The sequence below is a fragment of the Drosophila albomicans genome, chromosome 3 (genome assembly GCF_009650485.2).
Source record: "Drosophila albomicans strain 15112-1751.03 chromosome 3, ASM965048v2, whole genome shotgun sequence".
Lineage (NCBI taxonomy): Eukaryota > Metazoa > Arthropoda > Insecta > Diptera > Drosophilidae > Drosophila > Drosophila albomicans.
The window spans coordinates 27,957,607-27,982,984 of NC_047629.2; the positions used below are offsets into that span (position 1 = coordinate 27,957,607).

Consider the following 25,378-nt stretch of genomic DNA (forward strand, 5'->3'; position numbering starts at 1 on the left):
TTAATCATTGCAATTTGCTCAACTAAATCTTTGACCATTTCTACTAGCAAAGAACCTATTCTCAAAGTTATGCTTAAGCTTTGTATTTTGACACTAAAACTTGTTTTTGCCTTAAACTCATCATAAAATAGCCATAGGCAATGCTTCTTATGGGTCTGTAAGAATTTTCGCCATCTTCTTGGCCAATAAATACCACAGTGATGTGGTATATTAAGTGACCAGCATACAAAAGCCAACAAGCAGCAAAAAAAAGTGACTTCAAGATACTTGCAGCCACTGCCCAGGCTAACAAAAACAACAACAATGGCAATAACAACACCAGCAACAACAACCAACAGCAGGCCAGGCAATCCAAAGTAAAAATGCTTCTCATACGGTTTATTTACACAGAATGTCAAGAGAGTGGGAGCGAGAGCGAGAGAGCGAGTGTAAGTGAGTGATAGAGTATAGGAGTGGGAGAAGACAGTGCGGGGACCAGTCCCAGGTGCTGGCAGACAAACAGGCGTACAATAACCAGCAGATAAACAGACAAACAGGCAGCAGCAGCAACAACAACAACGGTAACGGCAAACGACAAGAGCAGACAACAACAAGAACAAAGAGATATGCAACCATTTTGGAATAATAATGCACAAAAACAAACTCACTAAAGAGGTAAACATAATGTAAATGCCAGCAGTGTGCCAGAGTGGGGGAAGCGACACGATAACAGCAACAGCGACAGCACTCAGCAAGTGGTGAGAGCGAGCTGGCAATAGTTAGCACACAGCAAGCAAACCGGTTGCGATGCGCTGGCCAATCAGAAGGCAGCAAAGCAGAGGCGTTGACTGAGCAGGCGACTGCGCAGCAGCAGCAGCAGCAGGCAGCGCACACAATTGAACGCAGACTTCAGCTGGCAGCGAAAACAGTTGGTCCAGTTGGACTTTTGCTGCGCGTACGTGCGGGTGCCACTAAAGAAGAGAGCTAAGCTGTGCTGCGTGCGTTTCTTTTGCCGTTTATTGCCGACGCGCGTGTCATAAATACAAAAACACAAATACACACACACACACACACATATATATATACGAGTACTGTATGTGTAGAAATTTTTAAATGTGTACTATGCATAATTTAATTAACTTGCATTTCACAGCAGTGCCAATTAATGTGTTATTATAATTATCATTGCAATTACAATTGTTAGTTCAAAGTGAAAGTGCACGCGTTATGCTGTTCAGTGCCAACAACAAATAAATTCATAATAACAATACCAACAATAACAACAAAAAGAAGCAACAACAAATCACAAGTTGCAGATGGAAAGCAACGCATTTGTTAGCAGCCATTTGCCATCACAAGCGCTTGTTGTACTATCGGAGGCCGCTTCCGGTTTGCATGAGGCACTGCGTGGCCAACGTCCGTTTCCAGCGAGAGTAAGTAAAAATGCCAATCAGTCTTCAGTCCCCACTCCAGAGATCGCAGTCTAATCCGCCAGACTACGGCTTCTGATCCAACCACATAGCGCCCACGTCGTCGTCGTCGTACGGCGATTTGGCGATTCGGCCACTGCGACATATTTATGACAAATCATAAACTCAACTCAACTGCGGCGCGACGCGACGCAACGCGGCTTCTGCCTCGACTGCGATTCGAGTTCGAGTAGTCAAAGCTTTGACCCAGCGATGCTATAAATCAGCAGCACACCGTGCACCGAGCACCGAGAACAGCAAACAAAACAATGCGCATTGTAAAACAACAAACCAAACCAAACAATACACTGAGAAAAGTTTTCTATTCTTTGATTCAAACAAGCAAATGGGCAATCTGTCTTCAGTGCTCAGAAATATACAAATAATATTTTCATTTATTTATGACAACAAACAACCATCACCTTTAAACCTGAATTCAGTTTTGCCATAGTCTTTAAAGATAATTAAAACTGTTATTTAGCTTGTTTTCAAATATCTATAGAGAGAAGAGGAGCTCACATGAAAAACAAATCATTTACTTCTAAATACAAAACACGTATAACTTTCAATATTTTGTAAAGTTAATCCAATATCGAAAGTTATTCTAAAATAAATCAAGAATTTTTCAACTCGTGCTTTTATTTTGCTAAGAAAATCGTGGAATAGATTATAACTACATAGTTTTACTGAATATTATGAATTTCAGTTAAGCAGTTTTTCATTTTTTTTAAATGAATTAACTGTATACAATATCTTAAAATGTTTATAACCATTTTCATTGTTTAACATGTGTTTACCAAGCAATATCCAATACTGAATAAGTGATAATAGTGGAAAAAGCTTAGAACTGATTTTCAACCTTTCCTCTTAGTTTCCCTAATGAAATTCTAATCGCTAATTAACTACACATTTCTCTCAGTGTACGGCACTACTGGAGCATCAGTTCAAAGACAATCGAAAGTCGACAGTCAGTCAGATTCGGATTCAGATTCAGTTTTCAGTTTTCAGTTAGCAGTTTCCAGAGTCGCATTCCTCGATCGACGAATGCGTTTGCAAACGCCCCATTGTGTGTAGATTTTTGCGTCGAACAGATTTATGATAGCTACCAGGTTGAGCTGCGCGTCTATAGTGAATCTGTTGATGTTGATGATGCTCTGTGGCGATCAGCCTCAGCGATCAACTCAGTTGGATCAGTTGGCTTCTCGCGTTGTCTTCTTCAATTGCCCCCGCTGCCTGTCATCATTGTAAACATGAGCAATGATCTTGACGCTGATGCTACAAATGATGAAGAACTCGAACTGATGATGAGCAGGCGGCTTTGCAGGAATTGGAATAACTTGCCAACTCGCAACTAACTCGACTGGTTACTGATCTCTCTGGCATTGGGATCGTCGTTGTGCAGCTTGTTGTGCATAGCATTGAGTAGCGTTAAGATATGTTAAACATGACAACAATATGTCCTGGACTTGTAGATGCGAGTTGGGTGATATGCTGGCTCCCAAGAAAACTTGTATTTGATGGGGTTGAGCATTGTGATGGGGAAAGATATCTTGAAAATGAAAGTCAAACGACAAAACGAAAGTGAAACTCATGATTTACTAAGTTTATGATTTGATTTCTCGATGATATTACTGATCATTTAAGACTAACTAAGCAGTTGTATATTGTAAGTATATCGCTTACTCCTATAAAAAGCTGTAATTATATAAATATTCATCCCTTACTTAGTCGCACGACTGTATCATAGTAAAAAGACTACCGTGCAATTTCTGTAATATGCACATTATTTATAACCGAGTAATAAAAATTAATAAAAACAAGCCAAGCCAAGCATATTAAATGCCATGTCAAATGGTTTAATGTGGATCTGGTTCTCCATTTAACCACCCGAACCGAAGAGCACAGAAAGAGCAACAAAAACGAACTCACCATAACAATTTTGTAACCACAACAACGACAACAAAGGTAAACAGACTGACCCCTGGCCGCAAAAAAAAAAATATGGCCACAATCGGAGACAGAGTCAGAGCCAGGGCCACAGTCAGACCCCAGGCAGCAACCCTGGCCTGGAAAATTATGAGACAGACCTGCAACAACATATGAAATGTAATTCTTTATTTTCATTTTTGCACTCGCATGTATGTAGGCGTGTGTGTGTGTGTGTGTGTGAGTGTGAGTGTTTGTTGCTTGCGGAGGGCGCCTAATTTAATTTATAGCAATTTATCAAGAGGGCAGAGCCTGAAATGCACAGCCAACGAGGCGTATAACAAGAAGTTATCATGTCGAGTAGCAAAACTTGTTCAACTTAGTACACAATGCTCTTGCTCTAGGAAGTGTCGAGTAGTAGAAACACTCGTAAATCGAATCGTTTAGCCAGTCAGAAAACAGCTGTAGAACACAAGTATTTACAATTACACACACACAAATGTTAATTAAAACAGATTTGAAATTATGAACTTACTCTTGAGTTAGAAAATATTATATTATAAAAATAATTGCGGAGACATCACAAATTTGTTGTAAAAAACCATTTAGTTGATAAATTTTCTTCAATTCTTTAATTTCATCTACAAATATTTCAATTATTAGAATGAGATATTTAACAAATTTATTTTTAACATGAAAAGGAATTTTCTGTTGATTATGCATTAAAATGAAAGTATTATTATTATAAATCGATTATCTTTCTTCGAAATATACCTAGAATATATTTAATGGAAGCGGATATTGTTTCGCTCAACTTTTTACTGTGATGAGATACACAGAAATTTGAACTAACTAATCTTTAAGGTACTAATTGCTTTATAGATGATTTTGTATAGATATGTACTTCTAAATAAGTTGGCATTGCTTGAAAAATGTTCACATATGTTTGCTTAATAATTTCTGCTTACTAGTATATGTATATGTATAAAATTGCAGTTCTTAACATTAAATTTTATGATATTCCAAAAAAATGGAATATTTCCGATTCTTAGATAATTATATGATTCTATGATGTATTTTATGTATATTCATTGTTAATATATATCTGTATGGAATCGTATATTTTTTTGGGCAGCTATTGTGCTATGAACTTACGACGATTTCTTGATATGTTAGTTATAGTTATTTCTTATTGGAACTTAAATAAATCTCCAGTTGAGTTTCATGAAACACAAAACATTCCTCTATCGAAACACGCCTTAACTTATGCTACAGTTTTTTTCTGGCAAAACAAATAATCGCACTCCTCTGTTCGCTTGTCTAAAGCCATAAACATTTAGTTCGAGAAAATTGCCAATTGCTAAACGTTTTCAGGTTGCGTTTTTTCTTTTCTTTTTTTCCATGCTGCCACAAATTGAGATTTATATGTGGCAGAGCCTGAGAAGGCAGTTGTTTGTTTGTTTGTAGTTGTTGTTGCTGTTGTTGTTTGTCTATTTTGTTGTCTGTGTCGTATTTTATGGCCAAGTTAAGCGAAATTGGCAATTGTATGTGAACAATTGGCTCATGCCACTCGTGTTCACTCGTGTTGTTGTAATTAAGTTGTTATTGTTGTTGTTTGCTGCAAGCAGCTGCTGGTTGCAACGCAAGAACAATCTTCACCGACGACAAGTGACAAATGCCAATAATTCAAGTGTTAACAAAAAAAACAAGCGAAAAAACAAACAACAAGCTCAGGCGCATTATGCAAATCTGTAGTAGATACAACCCTCGACCCAAAGCATTTGAATCTCGGCTCTAATAAAAATGCAAACAATGCGGATGTGGCAATGGCAAAATGGGGTGGCAAGTGCCACCTGCTGCACATAAATCAATGGTAAATTTCTATAAGCAAGTTTACATAGCGCATTAAAAACGCATTCGGCGATGCTGACAAATTTACCCAAGGCGACAACGAGGCGAATGCGTCAAGAGTCGCCAGTGGTTGACCACTTCCTTCTCCTTCTCCATTTCCACGTCCACCTTTCTCTCCTCTCTTCAGCTGGATATGTAGCATCTGTGCACGTGGCATTTAATCAGTGCCACTCATTAGGGGGTCTGCCATCAAACTGATTTAGCCCAAAATGCAACTCATGCGGTTGCCAAAACACCTCATCCACAAGCCCATCGTTCATCCCCGTCCCCCAACCTCATCCCCAATCCCACGCACAACCCCAAAGCTTATTTAGCACTGCAATTTATGCCTGTATATTTGTCTAATGGCTTTTCGGTTTGCTGACTTGCATTTGTTTGTGCCTGGCAACAGCTTTAAACTCCTGAGGATGGGACAGGCAGCTGATACTTGTCTGCCAACACCTCGATACTGGAATCTGTTTCAGTGCTAATTCAGTGGTGCCAACACTTTGATAAGCCCCAATTAATTGCTTTTATTAAACAACAAGGGAAATACTCTTAATGCGAGCCAATAATCGAGTAGTTTAACCTGGAATATACGTAGCTCTACTATTAGAAAAAATATACTAAAGACTTTTTTTATTTTTCACTACAGTTTGGAACTTTTGAATGTATACAAAAATCATTAATTCGTATAACTAATTCAAATATTTTCAAGTAAAAATTAGAGAAATAAACAAGTTTTTATTTTTCCTTCTTAAGTTCATTCATCATTCAATTCTTAATTTGTTACTCGGAATAATTAACAGTATTCTTAAATCTAAGTTGAAAAGAAATACTAACATTAAATTGTGTAGAAGACTAATATTAATCTCGATTGATTTTTGAAATTAATAAATAAATTTACAAGTCCCTAAACAAATTTCTAGACTTCAACATTAAAATAGATATGTTTTAATCATTTTGTATTGAATCAATAACGATGCCATTAATAAATGCTGACTTCAAATTTTGAAGAAACAAATATTTATCTCGATAAACGAATTACTACATTTTTAAAGAACTTATCCAATTGATTTCTAGACTTCAACATTACCATTACATATAATATTTTTTCATGATTTACGCATGATCCCATTATAACACCTTCTAAGTAACAACTTTGATTTCCAATCTGGGAAGCCAGAGCTTTAATTAGTTTGCATGAGCTATGAGAAGCTAAGTGAGCGTGAAATATGAGCATTAAAATAAGCATTACATGGAACTGCTGGAAAATTATGACAGCCACATGACTTGGCACAAAAATGAGCCAATTATGCTTAGGTGGAAATGCGGAACAGTGCTCAGGGTGCAACATATGGTAGTGAAAGTGAAGCAGAAAAAATCTTAACCAAAGAAATCTGAAAAAAAACAAGTCTTAAAAACGCAAAGAATGAAAATTTAAGGATGCAAGCATACAGGACAGATCAATAGCTAAGCCGCCTTAAAATATGCACCAAAAATGTTTAATTTACGACAAATAAATGTTAAACGGCGCAAAATTGAGAGATTTTAGAGTTACGATATCGCCAAACACACACCCACACACACACACAAAATAAACTGTGTCATATGAGGAACGCAAGTGTGGGTGGAATGAGTGCCACCAATGGGGTGTAAAATAACGAGCGAAAATTTACCAACACACAAAAAGACTTTGCAAATGATATGGGTGCCCCCAAGGGGGTGAGATTGAGGGTGATGTTCAGGGTGAAGACAGAGGAGGAGGGGAATTGATGATAAAAACAGCAAGGGATAAACAGACAAACCGTTTACAACAAATTGAGCCTGATGAGTGTTAAGCGTCTGGGACTCACACTCCCACACACCCATACACACACACACGAGAATTCTCGTAAGCGACGACGACATGTGTGACAAGTATTCGAGCAACTCAAACTGTGGAGAAACTTGTCTAAAATGAATTTACATACAAATTTGTCTGCAGTGCGCTGAAAATGTGTTCCGGGAAAAGTGTGGGAAAACCACTGATACGAGTGTGTTAAGCTCAGCAAAACTTTGACTAAAAATGTCTCTTACAAATTCTGTAACTCTTCACAAACATAACTATTGATAAATTGCTCAATTTTGTTTTAATGAAATTTATTGTTCATTTGCAACATCAAAACAAATACAATTTAAGCTTAGACTTCTAAAATTTTATTATTTGTAATTATTTGCAAGTTCTATTTTATAAAAATAATTATTGTTTTAAGATACCTTAATTGAGTGCTTACTTTTGAAATACAAAATCAAATAATACGGACACTTTTTACATTTACATTTTAAAATACACTTATTTTATAAAAATGTATGGTATATTAAATTATAAAATCAATTGTAAATTATTGTAAATCAAAAATTCAAGAAAATGAAGATGTGCTACTAAGTAGATTTTTAAAACTCAAGTTTTGACTTATAAGATAAACTGATTTGGGACATGTTATTTTATTTTGTAATTGACAAAACTTAATATTTTAACTCAGAAATTCCACAAATTCTAAAAAGGCTTTTAAGTTTGACATTTTTAAAATAATTTATATGAAACAAAATTGGTTTACAAGCTAAGTTAAGTTTGCAAAATCCAATATTTCATTTGCGAAATAGTGTCTCAAAAATCGCTTTTTTCAAAAGTGATTTATAAAATACATTAATTTAAGATAACAATTATTTACCTATACATACTATACTATATACCATCGATTTATTATACAAATTTATATCAATTTTCGATTTCCTGCTTTAAAAACTCTTCAAAATTATAGTATCTCAAGAATAGCTTCAAAGATAGCTTTTCCATAACCATGTTATAAAATAGATTGTTTTCCTTATTAACCTTCTCCAACTTGTATCTTTCAATTGCAGTTACCTGACGCCAAAGATCTACACAACATGTCACTAGTCGGCAACTATAGCACCCAATTCCTGCACAACTTCCATCCGCACTTGCTCCAGACCCTCAACCATGGCATGCTGGCGGCAAATGGAGCAGCTGCCGCAGCAGCAGCCGCCGGAGCACCGGGCAGTTATTTTGCCAGCGAGCGGTCGCCGCTGGGGAAGCCGTCGGTGCTGTCGAACTTTTCGCTTCCGTCGGCATTTTCGCCACCCAAATACATTGGCATATCTCTAGACCAGGTGAGTGTAAGAGAGAGAGAAGGAAGAAGAGGAGGAGTATTGTGAGAAGGAGTGACAGTGACTGAGCCGTTGATAATCGTGTGTGGATTGGCAGTTTGTCATAATTGGAATTGAATTCTATATTTCTCTGTATGTTTTTTATTGCAGAATCTCTTCAATGGAAGCGAATCATTTCGCACGGATTCGGCCAGTCCCACGTGCACATCACATGAATCCATGGAGGGATCACAGGATTACGATGCAGTTGAAAAGGGTGAAAGTCCGCGCAGCAATAACTCTCAGGATCCCAGGGATTTGAGACGTAAGTTTAGCTCACAATTTCCCTCTTGTGTGTTTATTTTACAAATTTGCATGTTGCCAAAAATGTTGGCGATAAAGCAAAAAAAAAAAAAAAAAAACAAAAAAAAGTGGGCGGGCCACGTTTGCCTCTTTTTGATCAAAATCTTTTGGTCGTATTTGTTTCAATTTTACTTTTTCTGCGCAATTTTAACGCTTCACTGGGTTAACTTTGACTGGCAGGCATAAGGGAAGAGACGGGGGTAGAGAGAAGCGACAGGCCGCACTTCAGCAAAATCTTTTATTAGTTTTTCCTATGCGCAGACATTTAAATCAATTTCCAGCAAATATTTACCTGACGGGGTTGCATTCCCTTTCATATTCCCCTTCCATTCACTTCGCCTTAAAGCTACTCCCATTTGGCTAAAAGTAGGCTAAACAAATTGCCTACAAATGCGTTGCTAATTGGCAAGAATCAGAATCGGAATCAGAATCAGAATCAGAGACTGCGATGCCGTTAAGCGCCTTATGCTCAAAAGTCAGCAGCATATGAACATGATAAATATGAATGCAAAAGAGCCAAGTGAAGGGGATGTGATTTCAAGGGGTGGGAGGTGTTAGGTCAACAGAGACTTTTGACGCAGTGGCGCAGCTGCTCAAAGGATTCGCTAATGCCATTTACACAGACAGCAGCTCTTGAGCAAATAGTCAAATATATATCAACTTTGACAATTAATATTTTCTTAATACAAATTTAAAACTTTTGCATTAATTTTTAAAACTTTAAACTTTTCCATTAAAACTTTTTGATTTTATCCATGATATTAAATACCTATTCATTTATTAACTCAGAATTTATTGTTAATAAATGAGAAATTTATAATACAGCACGGTAGAATAAACATAACGAAGGAAGTTAGGTGTTAGAAGTATACTTAGAATCAACTCTTTGTATTACAGACATATTTTTGTTCAAAGAAAATTAAAATTATTTAAGTCAGCTATGCTAAAGACACAAGGATGAGACTGACTGGATTTATAATGTAATACATATAATTTGAATAGAGATGATAGAAGTTGAAGGTGTAAACCCAAATAAAGAGTCCTGAGCTGCAAATAACATCAAAAATAATTTCTATAATTTGTTAATAAATACTTTAAGAGAAGCGATGACAGAAAAATGAAAGTAATTTTCATCATTAAAAAAAATAAATAGTTCAGAATAAGAGAAAGTTTTTAACAATTTATTTAGAAATGAAAAAGCTTAAAAAATTAAAAGTTATTATCATAGTTACCATCATATAAAGAAAAATACTTCAAGATAAAAGAAAGCCTTTAACACTTTATTTATAAATGATAAAGCGTTTAGTTATCATTATTAATATTAAGCAGTAAGCCCTAGTTTCTCTAACTGAACGTTGTGCTTTATAATTAATTACTAAGTTACGCACAGCAAAGAACAATATATAAAAATGAAGTATTACAAACAAAATTACCTTAATTTTGAATTCAAATAATTATCCTCCATTCTAATCACGTTTCCCTTTAACTACGCCCCTGTTCCGCTCTTGTATAAGGACAATTTCAGTGTTTGACTTTCATATTTACATATCTATTTAAGCCGGAAAACCAGTTTTCCCTACACACACACACACACAAAAGTTTTCCCGATGTCACTTTGTGTGTTTAACTTTTGGCTTATGTCAGTGTCCTGAACTAACCCGAAGGCCATAAATTAATTTTAATAAATAATGCAGTTTTAATTAGCTGCGTTTAAAGCGCGGCATCCATCGATAGCTAGACCAAAGTCAACTATAGATATTATAAATGTAAATATTCCTTTAGCTAAGCTCTGCTTTCTGCTTTCTTATAAAAGTCGAGCAGCCACTTGGCGTTAAGTATTTGGTATAGAAGGGTTAACTCAAGGGTGCGCATTAAGTGTTTTAAATGGCGCACTGGCTTATTGAAATGTAGCAGCCTCTGCTCTCCAACCTTCTCTCCTCGTCTCCCGCCATCTCCAACCCTTCTCTCTGTGTGTGTACGTGTGGCACTTCACTACAAAGTCAAAACCGCAGGCAGGACGCATCCTTTTTCTGTGCGGCACGAGGCACAAGGCAGCTAATTACTCAGCCTTGCGACAGTGTTGCAACTCTTCTCTTGCCACTTGAGCCAATTATAAGCTACCCCCAAACTACCCTTCATAATGTTTGCTCATTTATTGTTCAATTTTTTTTTTGTGCTCTTCTCCGTGTTGGTTTTTTTCGTTTCCTTCAAAGGATGCGCAAGTGTTGCAAATCGCTTTGATTGCATTGTTGGTATTGTTATTACAAGCATTACTTATTACTTATTATTGTTATTATTGCTCAGATGATGTATTACGTATTATATCCAATGCACACTTGGAATTTTCATATTAATTTCTGTAATATTAATGGCACTCGCCATAAAAGTCATATTTCATGCCATGCACGATACCAGCATATGGAATGCTTCTTTTTCCTCTTTGTGTGTGTGTGTGTGTGTGTGTGCGGGATAACGGAATGAATGCAATGAAGTCTTGAGCAGTTGAATCCAAATACATAGATGGACACGTGATGGGGAGGAATCCTGTTGATTTATTTGCAAAACTGTAGTTTCAACTCGAATTTATTGTCTCTAAAACATAGGGTATTGCATATTTATTGTTTGTAGAGTAGAAACGGAATTTAATCTGTCATTATTTTTTTATAAATAAAAACTTTTAAAGCCCGTAAAGTTTAAACAGAGTAAAAAATCTTTTATAAATAGGTTGGATAACTTGTCTTTTTTAATACCAAAAGTGGATTTGACTTAAAGTTTTAAATGGGGAAAATTAATCATGTTAATTTATTCTATGTTCTTTTTTTGTGGTAACTTATTATTTATAAAAACAAGACTATATACATTTATTTATAATACTATGTGAAGTTGGAGATCCATCTAATGCATATTACATCATTTTGGTACAAGCTTATAAAACCCTTCTACCCTATAAGAACCGGGTATAATTAGTAAAATTTAAATACATTAAACATCACATACTCGTACATAACTTATTCCACTTGGTTGATAAAATTATATCGTTGAATATAAAATGCTAATTTTTTTTTTAAATTTTACAATTGTGCATAACATAAATTTTGTTAAACATATTCTATGCACATATATTCTAATCAAATTAAATCTATGGGTTCATATGACTCTTAGTTACTAAAAACTTTTAAAGAATTACTTAAAAATTTATTACAATTAGTTTAAAAACTTGAATTCTAAAAAAGAAGATTTGATTTTAAATTCCTATAATATTTTTTAAATTAAAATTCTTATATTAATTCTTAAAATTAATCAGTTTTATTTAATAAGAAATTTTCTATACTCTTTGCTGCAAGTGTTGCTCCCAAATTATTCTGCTCTGCTGCGCTTTCTATAACAAGTATTTTAAACTCAAGATAATCCTCCAATTCAATCTTATGTTTTTACCTCTATAGAAGCGTTTTTCTCTAAGCATATTTAACGCTTTAAAATGTTCTTAAACCGAGTTGAGTGCATTATGCATTTAATAAATATAATTGTAATTTATGCAGCATTTTCGCACAGTTGTGCAACAACCTCATCTCGCACACTTTGGGCCCTTTTAGCCAACATGTTGACTGCTGACTGCTGACTGTTCTGACTGTCAAACTGTTTCTGTTGTTGCTATCCGCGGTTAACCGACGCATTCAACATATTATGCTGCCACATGTAGCACGCGGCACTTTTCATTCGTTTTAGACACAAATAACAATTGCCAACAAGCGGTTGAGCAGCAAGTTTACTATAAATGCAAACACACATATATTTTTAGTCGCATTTATTGTAATAATATTTTAATTGCCGCCGCAGTCACGTGCAGAACTTTTGACTGGCAAACACAAGTTCTCGTTTTGTGTTGTGTGGTTTGTTGTGCACAGCATTTTCTTCTTTTTTTTTTGGGCAGTGTACGTGCTGCTGACAGTTCGCAAGGATACGAAGGACATGCGGCAAACGTCGAATGGCAGCAAACGGTTTTTGGGAAAGCTCCAACAAAAATAACGAGCGCCAATTAATTTGGGCTAAGTACGTGTTAAAAATGTGTAGCATGCAATTAGAGATTGGCCAGCAAAATTTATGGACCAACCCAGTTTCAAATCAGGGTGGCAAACGGGGGGCGATTTGATTGTGTGGAATTCCAAAATTGAAATCAATGCGCGACTGTTTGGGGCAAGGGAAAGGAAGGGAATTTGTTGGAATTTCAATTTTTATTGCCCTGATATTGCACGGCGCTTTGATTGATGAATGCGGCATGCCTAATTCCTAATTCCTATTTCCAGATCTGCATAACGTGAGCAAGGCGCACACGGTCGCCTCATCCTCGACAGCATCCAGCAGCTCCTCATCCTCCTGCTCGACCAGCTCCGCTGTCGCAGCCATTAGCTCGGCAGCGGCCGTTGCAGCGGCGGCCACGAGCAGCGCCGTCGTCTCCATGGCCACACATCTGGCGGCGCATCAATCGTCGCCAGCAGCACATCATCACGCCCATACGCACGCCCAGCACTCGCATCCGCATTCACATTCTCATCATCACGGCCATGGTCATGTGGGTGGTGCCGGTTCAGCCGGTGGAGCGCCACCGCCGCCACCGCCAACACATGCCCATCACATGGCCCACGCTCATCCCCATCCATTGTCGCATCATGCCGCCCATCATGCGGCACTGGCCAGCCTGAGCATGGCCGGATTGCGTGCGGTGCCGGGTGGCTTGAGTCTGGTCAGTGGACTGCAGGCAGCTGCGGCTGGCGGCGCCATTCCCGAAATGTGTCCCGTCTGTGGCCTGAAGCTGAGTGCCGAGGAGTGGCACACGCACTTTCTCACCGAACTGGATCGTCTCTACAAGCTGAGCGCCGGCTTCGAGCGTGCCAATCTCCAGGCGACCTACATGTTTGCCCCGCCATGTCCGGCGCAGGAGAACGCCATACGCACCAGTCACAATCGCTGGGAGGTAAGAGACAAGTACCAAATAATAATAATACACCCACAACTCGTTTAATGAAGACATATGCATTTAGTGTCAATAGAATTATTGGTTCAAAAATAAACTAGTTAGAAAAGCAAAGGAAAAAGAGATAAATTATGTGAGTTGACTTTATGTCAGTTTAAACCAGAAATAAGCCACAAAGTTACAGTCCATTTTTAATTCCAGCAAAACATTGCGAATGCGGTATTATCATATAAATATACTGAATTTATATACGTAAAAATACTACATTATAACAAAAGCTAAATTTATTTTTAATCAAAGTAAAACAGTGCGAACACTGTATTATCTTGTAAATATACTGAATTCATATTCGTGAAAATACTAAATTATTTCAAAAGCTTCATTTAGTATTACGATGTGCTATATTTGTAATATATAATAAATATACAACAGTATATAAACATAACACTCCGGTTTTTGACATATCAACTTAATTCTTTAATACCTTCAAACTTTCTTGAAGTTACTTATATGCAGGTGTATAAAAATCTGCTGTTTGGAACTCAGGCATAAATTTAACTAATCAAACAAGCATAGAAAATATAGAAAAATGCAGTTACTTCAAAGTCTTTTGGTATTTTATTATACCACAATATACTATTCCTAAAATACTCGAGCTATCTCTAATTAACTTGTGCCTTGCAGACCTTTCAACGTATACGCAATAATCGCCAGAATCGACTTCGACTGAAGGTGCGCAAGCGCAAATACGGCGAGATGTACATGATGGAGAGTCTCTACTGCAGCAGTTGTCCCATCTGCAAGCGCAAATATGCTCTAGAAACCGGCAAGCTGCCACCAGAGGTAAGCAGCAGTAAAAACTCGTAAACGTATCACAACTAATTCCCCACTTCGTCTGTAGGAGGATAATAAAATGCAGGAAGAGATCGAAACAGTGGATGTGGAGAGCTGCAACGATGATGTGCCCGACTCGGGCTCTGAGCTAGCTGGCGCCTCAGCTGGTGTGGGTGGCTTGGCATCCAATCTGTCAGCTAACAGCATGCACAATAGCAATGCACAGCCGGGCAAATTGGATGGCATACTCTATCGCACAGCGTGCGTGATGAATCAGAAGGACGGGCATGCCGATGAGCAGGATGTGAGCACAAATGTCACAACGGCCAGCAGCAGCAGCAGCAGTGTCAGCTGGTCGGGTGAAACAACACCGAGCACACCACACACCCAGGCACATATCAGTGGTGAGTCGAACGAGCAGCTAATTATAATTGCTAGCCATCGAGTTAAAGTGTATTATGAGTTGGTCACAAGTGAAGAAAATTGGGTTATACAAATAAATGTATATTCTGAAATATTCTAATCAGCCTTATCAATTGAGGCAGCTAATTCTGTCTACACATCTTCATATTTGTACGTTTATTAAAGCTCCTAGATCTCAACAATTATAAAACATTGGAATAGCAAGCTTATAAGATTTGTTAAAGAATATAGCCATGATTTTCTTAAATAAAACTAGTTTAATTAATTGCACAGTATTCTAATAATAATACAATCATTCATTTAGAACTAACAAATATATTTGAAATAATTTCAAAGAGCTTTAGCTGAACAGATAAAACAAACGTTCTAGAACCAAGAATGAATAAATCCAAAAGTATTTAAAATCTAAATCTCAATTTATTATACATAACAAATATGGAAAAGTTGTTTTTAAATTTGTTTAAGATTGAACACTTGATTCAACATATTTTAGGATTGAAAAATGTATGAATTCCTTAAACTTATTCTTGGTTTTCTATCGTAGTTTTTCTCTCTGTATAAATAAATTAAAGTTGGTCCCTCTTAAAGTGCTTAAAAATCTGTTAAAAGTATCTCACAGTTGAGCACTCGCGAGTGCAGATTCATTACTTGTACTCATTATACTCATCGCCCCTTCTACATATTTACTCGTATAATTTTGCAGTGAAAAACGTCAGCGAGCTGTCATCTACCACACATCACTACTACAACGCGGACTCCTGCGGCGTGGGCGTCAACGAGCAGAGCAGCAGCAACAATAACAACAACGGCAGCGGCAGCAACAACAATGGCAACAAGGAGCTAATGATGGACACGGCATCGTGTCAGAACGATAGCGACGAGGATGTGATTGTCGATGACGATGAGACGGTGAAAATGTCGACCAAGTCCGCGCACAGTTACAAGCGACGTCTGGACGAGAATGTGGGCAGCAGCAGGTAAACTTGAGCAGCAATCATAGCCAAGGGATTCCCCTGAAAAATGTTAATTGACATTTGCAGAAGCCTGGAGAACATCTCGCCCAGTGAGGAGCGTCCGCGTTCCGAGCCGCAGGTTAGCAGCACTGAACCCGGTACCATGGACATCTCCAACAGCAACAACAACAACAACAACAATACAACAACAGCAACCAAATATGTCGAGTCGATGGAGAACAGCCTGTCGCAGCTGTCGTCGATGGGCGTGCCGGGATTAACGCAATTGGACACAAAGGTGGGAATAAGTTCGGATTTAAAACCGGACGATGAAAACAAATGTTTCATTTGTAAGGTAATTTCTCAGTTTGCTTCAGTTCTCTCTTTTTTGTCTCCACCTCCACCCCAATCTCTCTCACTCTCTTTCTCTGTCTGTCTCCCTCACTCTGGCTGTTGCCCACACTTATTGCACTATTTTTTTTTGCATGTTATTGTTGCCTCAATGAATGAATCTATCATTGCTCTAAGCCCTGCCTCTCTCTCACTTTACTCTCTCAAGACAGGCATAAAGGATCTCAACACAGATGCGTTTCTGCGCGGTCGCAATTTCTATTTCCATCAGAGCTGTGCCAATGTCATGAGCAGTTATCGCCTCAACAAGGAGCTGCTCAGCCAGGCGCAGGCACAGAGGGAGGCTGCCGCCAATACGGCAACGCCACGCAGCCTGTCGCCATCGCCCGCCCAGTCGCCGCAACAGAGCGTTGCCACCCCGGCCATGGAGTAGATGCATTGTGGCGAAATGAGCAATCAAAGCGTGAATTTATTACAGTTAATTAATTCAAATATTGTGGTAGCTAATGAAACGAATTAAACAAAAATCAAATGTTTAATTGAGCATGTCAAGCGGTCGCCCCAAAAGTAGGCAACATTTTTTTCATCGTTTCGTTTTTCGCATCGCCTAAAAGCGAGCAACGTTTTTTTATTTCACCGTTTTTGTTTTTGGTCTGTACATTTTGCGTACGAAATTAACAACAACATTTTTGTTTCCTCGCATTGATATTTAGTGCAATTTTGTGTTGCCTTTTTCAGCTGTTTCTGAAGCAGCTCTATTATCCCAATTATTACAATAATTTTCTCCCGTTTTAAATCTAAATTCTTGAATGTGCTATAATTGTTAAATACAAATGAAATTAGTTATCATAACTAAGCAAATTAGTTGTACATTTTAAACGTAAAATATTTATGAAAAATCAAATAAAACCATGAACTACTAACAAAGTAACGAGAAGAGTATTTCCTTTGGGTGGAGTGATCAAAGCTTTTGCTGCTGTCGAGCTTTGCCTTAAGAAGTGATTAAAAGCTTCAATTACGCCGCGATGTCTACACGCACACATACATAGGCTGATGTCAGTACATTACAAAGAGAAACCGACAACAGCAAGAGATAAAAAGCTCCAGTTCAATTGAGCAATGGAAAATTTTTTGAATGAGTGCTGAATAATAATAACAACTCAACAACAAGACTATATGTACATCGGTTAAGCTATTTATAAACTCACGTACTTACATGTGCAGACGCTCATGTATATTAAAATATGTATGAATGTGTATTGCTAAGGAGCTTATTACGCCGAAAGCTACGCAGATAAGACGACTAAGTAAGTAATCCAACTAAGCTGCGAAAACAGAGCAAAAACAACCTGCTAAAAATTAAGTACAAGCACGCTATAGACACCGGTCCCTCTCTCTTTTCCACGCGCTCTCTCTCTTTTCCTTTCTCTCTGCTTGCTCTCTTAATGAATCTACGCTGGGGGGCTGCACTTAAAAAGCTTATCGCGTATCGCCTGACTTGACAAAAAACAAAAAAAGTATAAATAGCGCGCTGTCGACGCCAGCGAACTTTCAGTTAGTCCCAAACAGCGATCAAGAGTAAAAGTGTTTGAACGTTTATTATTTACTAAGCGAAAATGTTTTCCAAACTGTGCACACGCGGTATTGCCAGCCGTCTCGGTGGCATTGCCCAAAAGACACAACCCAAAGAGGCGACTGAGAGCAGCAGTCGCTCTGAGGCGGTCTTTGCACGTGAGCAGAAATACGGTGCACACAACTATCATCCGTTGCCGGTGGCGCTTAGCCGGGGCGAAGGTGTGCACGTGTGGGATGTGGAGGGCAAACGCTACTTTGACTATCTGAGCGCCTATTCGGCTGTCAATCAAGGTCACTGCCATCCCAAGATTATTAAGGCTCTGACGGAGCAGTCACAGAAACTGGCGCTGACGTCACGGTGAGTTGAAACACCCGAAAGAATGACAGAATCACTTTCCACCAGACGTGCCCCTTTTGCATCTTATCGGGCGGAGCTTTAAGAGCTTTATTTTCAAAATATTTCAGTGACCTTGACTTTAGCTACTCTTTGCAGCAGAGTAATAAGGTTTTAACACGCAATATGTGACAAAATATTCGGGGGAGCGTCAATAGTAGAAAATGCGTATTAAAGTTTATAGATTTGTTTATACAAAATAGTAAATATTTTTATTTTTGTGTACAATTTTTTATTAGAACTGAAAACAATAATATATTTTTTCAAAACAAGTACGGTTACAGAAAATATAATACTAGTTGCTAGGACTAAAAAAAAAATGTATTTAAGCAACGGAAATGATTTGCTATCACTTAATTCAAGTTCCAGTTAAAGTAAAGTCAGATAATGAACTGTATAAAGTCCGGCAAGGGTATTTAATCTTCATCATGCTTAAGATAGCCATTTCATATTGTTTTTAATGTTACTGTGCCAGCATTAGGTTTATTGCCCAGCCGTAATGAGTGTAGTATGAGTGTTTGTTTTTAAGCTATCAGTGACAATAAGTTCCGTTATCAATAATCATGGAACTGTTGCTAACTGCGGGAAAAAAACACAAAACCAATTGACGGAAAATTTGAAATACTTACTCATTTTTGGAAGCTCAAATTAGACAAATAAAATTCCTCAAATAATTGATTGGTTTTTAATGATAAATTCCTAGCAACTTTCAGAGTATTAATAGCTTTAATAAATAAGTCTGACTTTTTAATTGAATTAGTTTACTGAGTACAGTGCCAATTGACTGTCTGCGACTTATAAAGAGATAACGAAATGACAACTGAATTATCTGTGAATAAAAAATTACTTCACAAATATTCCACTTGTTTGTTCATTATTCCGCCTACAAGAATCTCTTAATATATATTGGCAATAGTAATTTTCTTATCTAATCGAAGTAATTGATGATTATGCTTATATGAAGTACTCTAGAGAGTGTAACAAAATATACTACTTAAAAACAGGATGAATGATAATTTGGCTCTCGAGTGTAATGACTTTAATCTCGTGATTTGCTTTACCAACACCCAAAATTATAAAAAAAAAAAAACATCTTATCAGCTAAAAATGTATGCCATGTGCTAAAATTAGCAAACAAGAAAAATAAAATAACAAGTGATTAATCAAGCTCGTATCATTTTATGAACCTTATAAACAATCATTGAGCCTAAAAGTCAAACATTACCACTGAACCTGAAACAAAGAAAACCAATTAAAACCGGCGACAATATTCTCAAATCTCTCATAAAATCTATTCAAGTGCAACGGAATACGATAATGATTTCAAATTATGATTTATTGGTGCATTCAGAGTGTGAATTGCGACTAATATTTTATTTTGATTCAGATTTGAAAATAAATGACACTTCTGAGGTTATCAGCGAGATTAATTTCAATATTCCTCTTCTTATGTAGTCATGTCACTACTGTCATAGATCTCAATTATTTCCCCATACGATTAGTATTTTGTAGGTCAATAGTTGAGTCTAGAATAGAGCCCTTCAAATGGTGTCTTTATTTTTAAATTCAAATCTATAATTTGTAAGTTCGTCTCACTTTAAAAATTAGTCTTTCGCCTACAATTTTTTCCACCTGATTTTCTTATTTCGAACTTATCTCTATTACATTTTTACTATGCAAAACAAGCTAATCTACTATAATATATTATAAATTACTTGATAGTATTTATCTTTTACTATAAATACAAATCGTTTATTTGATTTATTATTTTTTGGAGAGTTCTATACCATAAAATATTCCTTTTATTTCCTTTTAAGAATTGATTCTTTTTTTCTGCAATCTTTTTTAACTTTCTTACGGTTTTCTTCCTTTACTTAGTGCTTTCTATTCGGATGTTCTCGGTGAATATGAGGAATATATTACCAAGTTCTTTGGCTACGAAAAAGTACTTCCCATGAACACGGGCGTGGAAGGCGGTGAGACAGCTTGCAAGCTGGCCCGTAAGTGGGGATACCTGAAGAAGCAGATACCCAAGAATCAAGCCAAGATCATCTTTGCACGCAACAACTTCTGGGGTCGCACATTGTCCGCCGTTTCCGCATCGAATGATCCCAGCAGCTACGAGGGCTTTGGTCCATTCATGCCTGGCTTTGAGCTGATCGATTACAATAATGTGACTGCCCTAGAGCAGGCTCTGCAGGATCCTAATGTGTGCGCCTTCATGGTGGAGCCCATTCAGGGCGAGGCTGGTGTTGTGGTGCCCGACGAGGGTTATCTGCGCAAGGTGCGTGAGCTATGCTCCAAACACAATGTGCTCTGGATTGCGGATGAGGTGCAGACAGGTCTGGCACGCACAGGACGCATGTTGGCGGTGGACTACGAAGAAGTGCAGCCTGATATTCTGATTCTGGGCAAAGCTTTGTCCGGTGGTGTCTATCCCGTTTCGGCTGTGCTCTGCAACGATGAGGTGATGCTGTGCATCAAGCCTGGAGAGCACGGTTCCACTTATGGTGGCAATCCGCTTGGCTGCCGTGTGGCCATGGCTGCCCTAGAGGTGCTGCAGGAGGAGAAACTGGCCGAGAATGCCTTCAAAATGGGTGAACTGCTGCGCAGCGAACTCTCAAAGTTGCCCAAGGATGTGGTGTCTGTGGTCAGAGGCAAGGGACTGCTGAATGCCATCGTCATCAGTTCAAGTAAGTCGAAGACAAACGTTATTTCAGTTACGATCATCAATTAAATTCTTCTTTGCTTTCTTAGAACACGATGCCTGGGATGTTTGTATGAAGCTTAAGGACAACGGCTTGCTGGCCAAGCCAACTCATGGTGACATCATTCGATTTGCTCCTCCGCTGGTCATCAACGAGGCACAAATGCTGGAGAGCATTGACATCATCAAGAAGACCATTCTGTCCATGTGAAGCGTGTATTACAGAAGTTTCCAATCGAATAGCATTTATTAATTAGCCTCTTACAACTCTTTCAAAAGTCTGAACAAAAACTTACTATAATTTGTATAATAAAACCGAATTTTCTGCCAGTTTAAATTACTTTATATTTATTTATATCTATTATGATATATGGCTTGTTGCAGCGTTTTAATTTTGTTTTTATGATATTTAATTCAGATTCTAAATCAAGTCTCAACGTTTTGATTTCACAATCCAACATATTGATTACTATGTTTTTACTGAATTGATAATACTATATCTTTTATAAAAGGTTATTGAAACTTTCTGCCTACAGGAAATATATGTAACAGACAGAATCCCGGAATTTTTCACTTTTCAGTATATTTAGAATGTAATAGTATATCGATATACCAAATAAAGCCATTGGCATTATTTAGTATTTTTGTCAGTATATTATTTTGGTACATTTTAAAAATAATACAGCACTGTTTTGATTTTATTGAAAATGCGTATCGATTTCTAACATTCTATTTAAAAAATAACCCTGTTCTGATTCTAAAAATGTCTATTTATGGTTTTTGAAACCCGTTTTAATACTATCATTATCAACACTTTTATTTGAAGCAGTTTCACTTATATGTTGACCCCTATTTAAATTTCTATAGTCATGATTTTCTTCGATAAAAAGTGCGTGAAATGGTATCAAACTTTAAGCATTCATAACGTTAATAACTTAACTGAACATCCATTTACCATCTTCCCCATTCTTTACGTCTATCTGTTCCCATTCTCTTGCTTCATTCACTCTTTTCCTGCCATGTCTGAGTGTGTCAACGTTAGCATTCCTTATTTTTTTAATTAAAATATAAAAAGGAGACCACACTCTGAATGGGGCCAGAACTCGGAACTTGGAACGTGCCGCGGTCGTTAGGCAATAAACTTGGACACCGCGCATCCTGTAGGACAATTACAAGGCGGAAAATGTCGCAACATTTTCGCCTTATCTTCGCCTGACTTTGGTGCTTTAAAAGAATAAGGCGCAAACGCGCATAAAAAACGAATTAACACTGGGCGGAGGAATGCAGGGGGTGACAAAAATGTTGCCGCATTGTAACTACGCTTATCACCAGGCCGAGCAAGGATGCGCTGTGTCCTGACAAACATATTTCCCCATCCCCATCACCGAAGAACCTTTCCTCGCAAAATCGTTGTGGAAAATCTTTATTTTTAATTTTAACGCTTTATTTAATTATGTGAAGCGCCTGCTGAGGACAACAGCAGACTGAAGACAACTTCAAGTTCAAAAGTTTGCTGCTAATAAAATGCTTAAGGAGTGTCCTGTCTGGCAATAAAACCCACAAAAAAATGGGCTAAAAATTGCATTTTCTTCCTTCATTTTTTGTTGCCGTTTCTCTTTGGTTTCTCTTTTTTTTCTAATAAAGACATCAACAGATGGACGGCGATAAAATGCCCAAGATTATGGACAAAAGCTAGAGCAGAACTGGGCACAAAAGGCAGCCAAGTGGCGTGTGGTTTTTGACACCCCCCAACAAAAGCAGAGCAGAGTCCTTTTCCTTTTTTTTTGTCGTTGGTTTCGTTGTTTGTTGTAGACGATAAGCTTAGGTCTGCAACTTGCCATTCACATTCAAAGTAGCTCATAAGACGTTGTATTAACCCATGACTTGAACTGGCCAGGTCAACTTCAAGTGCTTTGATTGCAATTCAGGGGAGGAATGAGGAGTTTTACCCAACGTTTTATGAGCTTTAAGATAAGATTCCCACATTCGCACTTCGTTGTCAACTGTTTTTTTAATGTTCAAACTTTTAATTAGCTGAGACGGAACAATTTCTTCCCTTCTTATTCCACATCCACTTTCCAGTTCAATTGTCAACTGTTACGGGTATTTGGCATATCGCTTTCAATTGCTTTCCAATTGCTGCCAGCAAATTGCAACAACAATAACAATCAAATACAACGCGATAAAATCACAAATCGAAACATTGTCCCGGGGGCAAGCTTTGCACCTTGTTGACAGCCAAAGCAAATGGGGGCGTAAACAGGAGTAAAATTGTAATAATGGTGTAGTAAATACCCTGGAGAAATGCATCGCCTTATGTTACAAGAAAGTATAGGTTTAAAAATAAAAGTTTTCCTTATTAGATTACTTAAAATAACTTGGAAAATGTTAACTATCTTTGTTAATTGATTTTTAAGGTAATATTTATAGAAAACAATTGAACGCTAACCAAAACAAGCATAACTAAGAATATTCCAATATTTATATATTTTTGTTTTTATTGAAAAACATATATGGTATGTATATTCTATATCTATTCTATGTATTCTATTCTACATTCTATTCAAAAGCATATTAGATTTATTTTATTTTTTAGTATGAAATTTTGTATGCTTCACTGAAAGTTAAAACCCAATATTTAGCCCATTAACAAAATTATATTCAAGTATAAATTAAATTTAATTTAATTAAAAGAAATTAAAATTAAATATAATGTAGTTTTTGTTCAATATATTATACAGTTAACAACTCTTCGTGCTAGTCTATTTGCTACAGGGTATTAAGACTCTAACCTACTTATGGGCGTTGCGCTTCTTGTCACCTGTTGTGCCTGCTTTGCTGCTGCTTGATGGCTGCCTGGCTGCCTGGCTTGCTTCTGCTTTATGCTCGCCTGATGTAAATCTTTAAAATCAATATGCAAGTGACAAGCAGCTGAGACTTAAGGACAAACAAGACGCCCAACCCCCAACGAGAAGAGCAGGACAGTTACTTGAGGTGGGAAAGAGAATGGGAATGGAAATGGAATGGGGACAGGTTGAAAGTTGACTTGGATGGCTTGTCAGTGAGATTTTGGCTGGAGGCAACAGACAGTTTGGCAAATTGAAATGGTTTAGATTACGTTGAAATTGTCGCTGAGTTTTTTTTTATTAAGCAGCATATGATTTGGCGACTGAAGATGCAGTGAAGTTAAAGAGGGCTGAGGAAAGCGAAGTTTTAAAATATGCAAGCACAATATTCCTGGAAAAATTATTTATAAAAAATTACTAATAACAGAAATATAAATAAAAACCCAAAAAAAAAAACAATTTTTTGAAAGATTTCTTTGATAATTTTTCGATGTATTCAAAATCTTATAAATTGCTTTGCAATTCGAAGCATCATATTTTCTTATAAGCAATAACCAATTTACGATCTGTTAATATAAAAAAACGATATAAAAATCAACATTTTAATAGGAAATTGTGCAAATCTTGGCTGTTTTGCTTAAATGCTCGTAAATTTATTAGAGCTTAGCGATGCACAACATTTTCCGTAATAAGGCTCAAGGCTCACATGTGTGAACAGACAATTTTCGTTGATTAAAGGGATTTGCACAACGAAGGAAAGCAAAAAAAAAAGATAATAAAATGAATGGTTGGAGAGAGTCAAATGATAAAATAAAGAGCAATGCAAAAGTAGCTTATTACAAAATGCCGCAAAAGAGGGTGCAAAGTAGACAATAGCAAAGACGATCCCTGCCCCAAGGACAACGCAGTTCTTTTTTGTCTTTTTGAGGGTAAAAAACTGCTGTGAGTTGTAATATTTTTATGCTTATGACTTGATGGCGCTCTTTGTGTTAATAATCTAGAGGCAACTGCGGCCATAAACGTTTTCGGTTTTTGTGTTTTCTTTTCTTTTTTGTGATAATTACATTCAGATTGAGGATTAGATGTTTTTCTTTGTGGTCGAATAACCACAAGGCACTGGAGACAGAAGCTAACATTATTTTGCTTTACTTGTTTGTCGCATGAAAATTCAATTGCCAGGACTCGTGGAACAATTAAAAATGGCACAAGGTGAATGGAATGGTTGGTTCGAGTTGGAAAACTTGTGTCGCATATTAAACAGTTTTTTGGGGGAAAATCAGAGACAGTTCGGAGCACGTAGTGGTTGACTTCTCTTTTTGCAGGCACATTTTTAAATGGCAACACTGAGTGAGGCACGTGCATTAAACAGCCCAAAGGCTCCAACAACAACAACAACAAGAACAACAGTAGCAACATTGGCATGTGTGGAGTAATTTACAAAACTCGTCGACAGTCGGCAGTTGAGTTCAACGCGTTTGTCTGCCCGGGGGACGCGCAATTAGGCAATTGACCATGCAACTTCAACTCGCATGGGGTGTTTGTGTGT

At 37.3% G+C, this 25,378-nt stretch overlaps 2 protein-coding genes across 5 annotated transcripts; both read left to right on the forward strand.

Annotated features, from left to right (window-relative positions):
* Nucleotides 1-908: 908 nt before the first annotated feature.
* LOC117569394 (protein Teyrha-meyrha) lies at nucleotides 909-17,107 on the forward strand. Of its 4 annotated transcripts, none has more exons than XM_052004576.1 (9): nucleotides 909-1,412; nucleotides 8,169-8,438; nucleotides 8,586-8,739; nucleotides 13,082-13,749; nucleotides 14,434-14,592; nucleotides 14,651-14,987; nucleotides 15,710-15,983; nucleotides 16,047-16,314; nucleotides 16,523-16,621. In XM_052004576.1, the coding sequence occupies exons 1-9, from the start codon at nucleotides 1,296-1,298 to the stop codon at nucleotides 16,526-16,528; spliced, it is 2,253 nt and encodes a 750-aa protein (XP_051860536.1). In that variant the 5' UTR covers nucleotides 909-1,295; the 3' UTR covers nucleotides 16,529-16,621. The 4 variants fall into 4 exon arrangements, with proteins under 4 accessions (XP_051860536.1, XP_034106421.1, XP_034106417.1 ...); XM_034250530.2 differs by having other exon boundaries at nucleotides 16,047-16,257; nucleotides 16,523-16,599; XM_034250526.2 differs by having other exon boundaries at nucleotides 910-1,412; nucleotides 16,519-17,107.
* Nucleotides 17,108-17,859: 752 nt separating this feature from the next.
* LOC117569395 (ornithine aminotransferase, mitochondrial) lies at nucleotides 17,860-21,323 on the forward strand. The gene is made up of 3 exons (XM_034250531.2): nucleotides 17,860-18,243; nucleotides 20,158-20,972; nucleotides 21,037-21,323. The coding sequence occupies exons 1-3, from the start codon at nucleotides 17,927-17,929 to the stop codon at nucleotides 21,195-21,197; spliced, it is 1,293 nt and encodes a 430-aa protein (XP_034106422.1). The 5' UTR covers nucleotides 17,860-17,926; the 3' UTR covers nucleotides 21,198-21,323.
* Nucleotides 21,324-25,378: the final 4,055 nt, after the last annotated feature.

Bases quoted from the DNA above. Each gene is read 5' to 3' on its own strand.
- LOC117569394 (XM_034250526.2), top strand. From the start codon at position 1,296: ATGGAAAGCAACGCATTTGTTAGCAGCCATTTGCCATCACAAGCGCTT. The intron at 1,413-8,168 runs GTAAGTAAAAAT...TTTCAATTGCAG, and splicing joins AACGTCCGTTTCCAGCGAGA to TTACCTGACGCCAAAGATCT. The intron at 15,984-16,046 runs GTAAACTTGAGC...TGACATTTGCAG, and splicing joins GAGAATGTGGGCAGCAGCAG to AAGCCTGGAGAACATCTCGC.
- LOC117569395 (XM_034250531.2), top strand. From the start codon at position 17,927: ATGTTTTCCAAACTGTGCACACGCGGTATTGCCAGCCGTCTCGGTGGC. The intron at 18,244-20,157 runs GTGAGTTGAAAC...TCCTTTACTTAG, and splicing joins AAACTGGCGCTGACGTCACG to TGCTTTCTATTCGGATGTTC. The intron at 20,973-21,036 runs GTAAGTCGAAGA...TTGCTTTCTTAG, and splicing joins TGCCATCGTCATCAGTTCAA to AACACGATGCCTGGGATGTT.